Below are 2180 nucleotides of genomic sequence, written 5' to 3' on the forward strand. Positions count from 1 at the left end.
CTCTTTCCAATTTTCCAACAGTTTCCAACTTTTGGAAAAAAAGAAGGTAGAGAAAAGGCAAGCAAATGAGAAAAGAAATGGAATAAAAGAGACTTTTTTTTTTATATGCATAGTTTATTTAATTATTAAAATTACGTATTTTTTAATTTTTTTATAATTTTATATAAATTTAGTTAAAAAAATCTAATTTATCAATATAGTAACGCATCATAGACTCGAGAGAGTCTCGTACAACAAAATGCAAAAAGATTTCAACAAAATACTGTTGTGAATCTGATGACATGTTTAAGTCATGGGGTGATTGAAATTTGAAAAGACCTATAAATCAATAATTTGATGTAGCTCTGTTTCGCTGGAATCGGCTACATGATTAGTTACTCTTCTAACAAGTCAGATTCTATCATTGTCAGTGCAGGGAAGAAGTATTTTTTTTTTCATCAAATTAAAAGGAAATAAGCCAAGCAACAAAGAAACAGAACCCAAAAAATACTCAGCAAAATAATGTCTTCAGCTAATTATGCTATTTTATTCATTTTTTTTTATAAGAAAAAGCATATAAGTCAGAGGATTATGAGGCACGGAAAAAAAAAAAAAAAAAACCTTTCCAATATATAACCTTATAAATTACATCACCGTTCAATTAGAACCAAAAAAAATGTGTCTTTAGACAATTACGGAGAGTCAGACACTTTAGAACCGTATAATACTTGTAAGACTTTTTTTTTTTTTTTTTCTGCCAGAATTTTCTCTATAAATTTCCCCAAAAAATAGGAAGAAAAAAAAAAAAAACAAAATGATCTTAAAAGCGTCATTTGGCCCCCAAAAAAAAAAAAAAATCATGAAGAGAAAGATTGAAGTATCAACAAGAACTTTTTTTTTTTTTTTTTTTAGTACTATCAACAAGAAGTTATCTATACAATAACCGCAGGAACTACCAAAACCGTGGGGCCCAATCATTCCCCGTGGTTCCGAATATTCCTTCTCACTTTTCTAAAAAAGAAAAATACAGACTAAAAAAAAAAGTACGTACAGGAAGGAAAAGAAGATTTACACTAAAAACAAAGAATTTCTCTGGTTGGTTTATTTATTGATAATATCTGTATTTAACCGTTAAATTAAATTAAAATTATATTAAATAAAAAAAATAAAAAATATATAATTTTTTTTTTATAAATTTAACGGTTAAAAATAGAAAATTATCCTTAATTTATTTTGTCCGATCATACCAGAGAAGCTTTCTAGAAACAGTCATGATCAGCAAGAGTAAGCCAAACGGTGAACAACACGGTCTCTGAGAATTCCATTGTAGAGAGCCACTCTGTTCGCAGGCATTCCTTTGTTACTCATCTTCTTCAATTTCAGAGATGAATCTGAAACTGAAGAAGAAGAAGATGATTTTGAGTTTAGAGAATTGCTAATCTCACTGCGCTGTCTCCTAAACTCCTTACCATCCCCACTTGGATCCACCGCGTCCTCCGCAAAGTGGACCCTTTTCTGCTTGTTCTTCTTCTTGTCCTTCTTGCTCCCTTCTAATAAAATATAAAAAAAAAAAAGAAAAGAAAATGGTGAAAATCGCATAAAAGAACAAGGGTTTCTACATAAAAGCCTAATACATGCATGTTTCTCTTAATTGCTCAAACTTAAGACAAGGATTTCTATCTCAAAAATATAAACATGTTTTTGTCACTGAAAAAAAAAATCCCATTTGCCCATTATCTGAAAAGACCAAGATATTCTATGCAAAAAGCCAAAAATCATTTTTAGCTTTAAAAGACCAAGATATTTATAGTAGTAAGGACATGAAATATTTCTGCTTCTGTAAAAATCCCATATGCCCAATATTATGTAAAAAGACCAAGATTTTTGGGCAAAAAGCCAAGAATCGTTTTAGCTTATAAAGACCATGATTTTCTTTACAAAATTACATACCAGAAGAAATACATGATCGTAGAATTTGGGTGCGAGGGATTCGAGTAACGGGAAATTGGGTGTTTGGTGAAGATTTCTGGAGGCGGAAAGCGAGGAGAATCACGGTGCCAGAGACCGCCATGGCAGTGGCCAGGACCACTCCTTGTGAGCTTAGTATTGAAGACATGCTTAACAAGATCAAGAAAAAAAGAAAAAGAAAAAGAATAAGGAGGAGACACAGAGAAAATGTCAAGAAGAAAGAGATGAAAGAG

At 31.2% G+C, this 2180-nt stretch overlaps 1 protein-coding gene across 2 annotated transcripts; it reads right to left on the reverse strand.

Annotated features, from left to right (window-relative positions):
* Window positions 1-1175: 1175 nt before the first annotated feature.
* On the reverse strand, window positions 1176-2168 carry LOC21387315. 2 transcript variants are annotated; one of them, XM_024161547.1, is made up of 2 exons: window positions 1930-2168; window positions 1176-1526 (listed from the first exon to the last, which is right to left on the reverse strand). In XM_024161547.1, exons 1-2 carry the CDS (start codon window positions 2093-2095, stop codon window positions 1255-1257), a joined length of 438 nt encoding a protein of 145 aa, XP_024017315.1. In that variant the 5' UTR covers window positions 2096-2168; the 3' UTR covers window positions 1176-1254. The 2 variants fall into 2 exon arrangements, with proteins under 2 accessions (XP_024017315.1, XP_010090251.1); XM_010091949.2 differs by having other exon boundaries at window positions 1176-1529.
* Window positions 2169-2180: the final 12 nt, after the last annotated feature.

This window comes from Morus notabilis, unplaced genomic scaffold (genome assembly GCF_000414095.1).
Source record: "Morus notabilis unplaced genomic scaffold, ASM41409v2 Scaffold2114, whole genome shotgun sequence".
Lineage (NCBI taxonomy): Eukaryota > Viridiplantae > Streptophyta > Magnoliopsida > Rosales > Moraceae > Morus > Morus notabilis.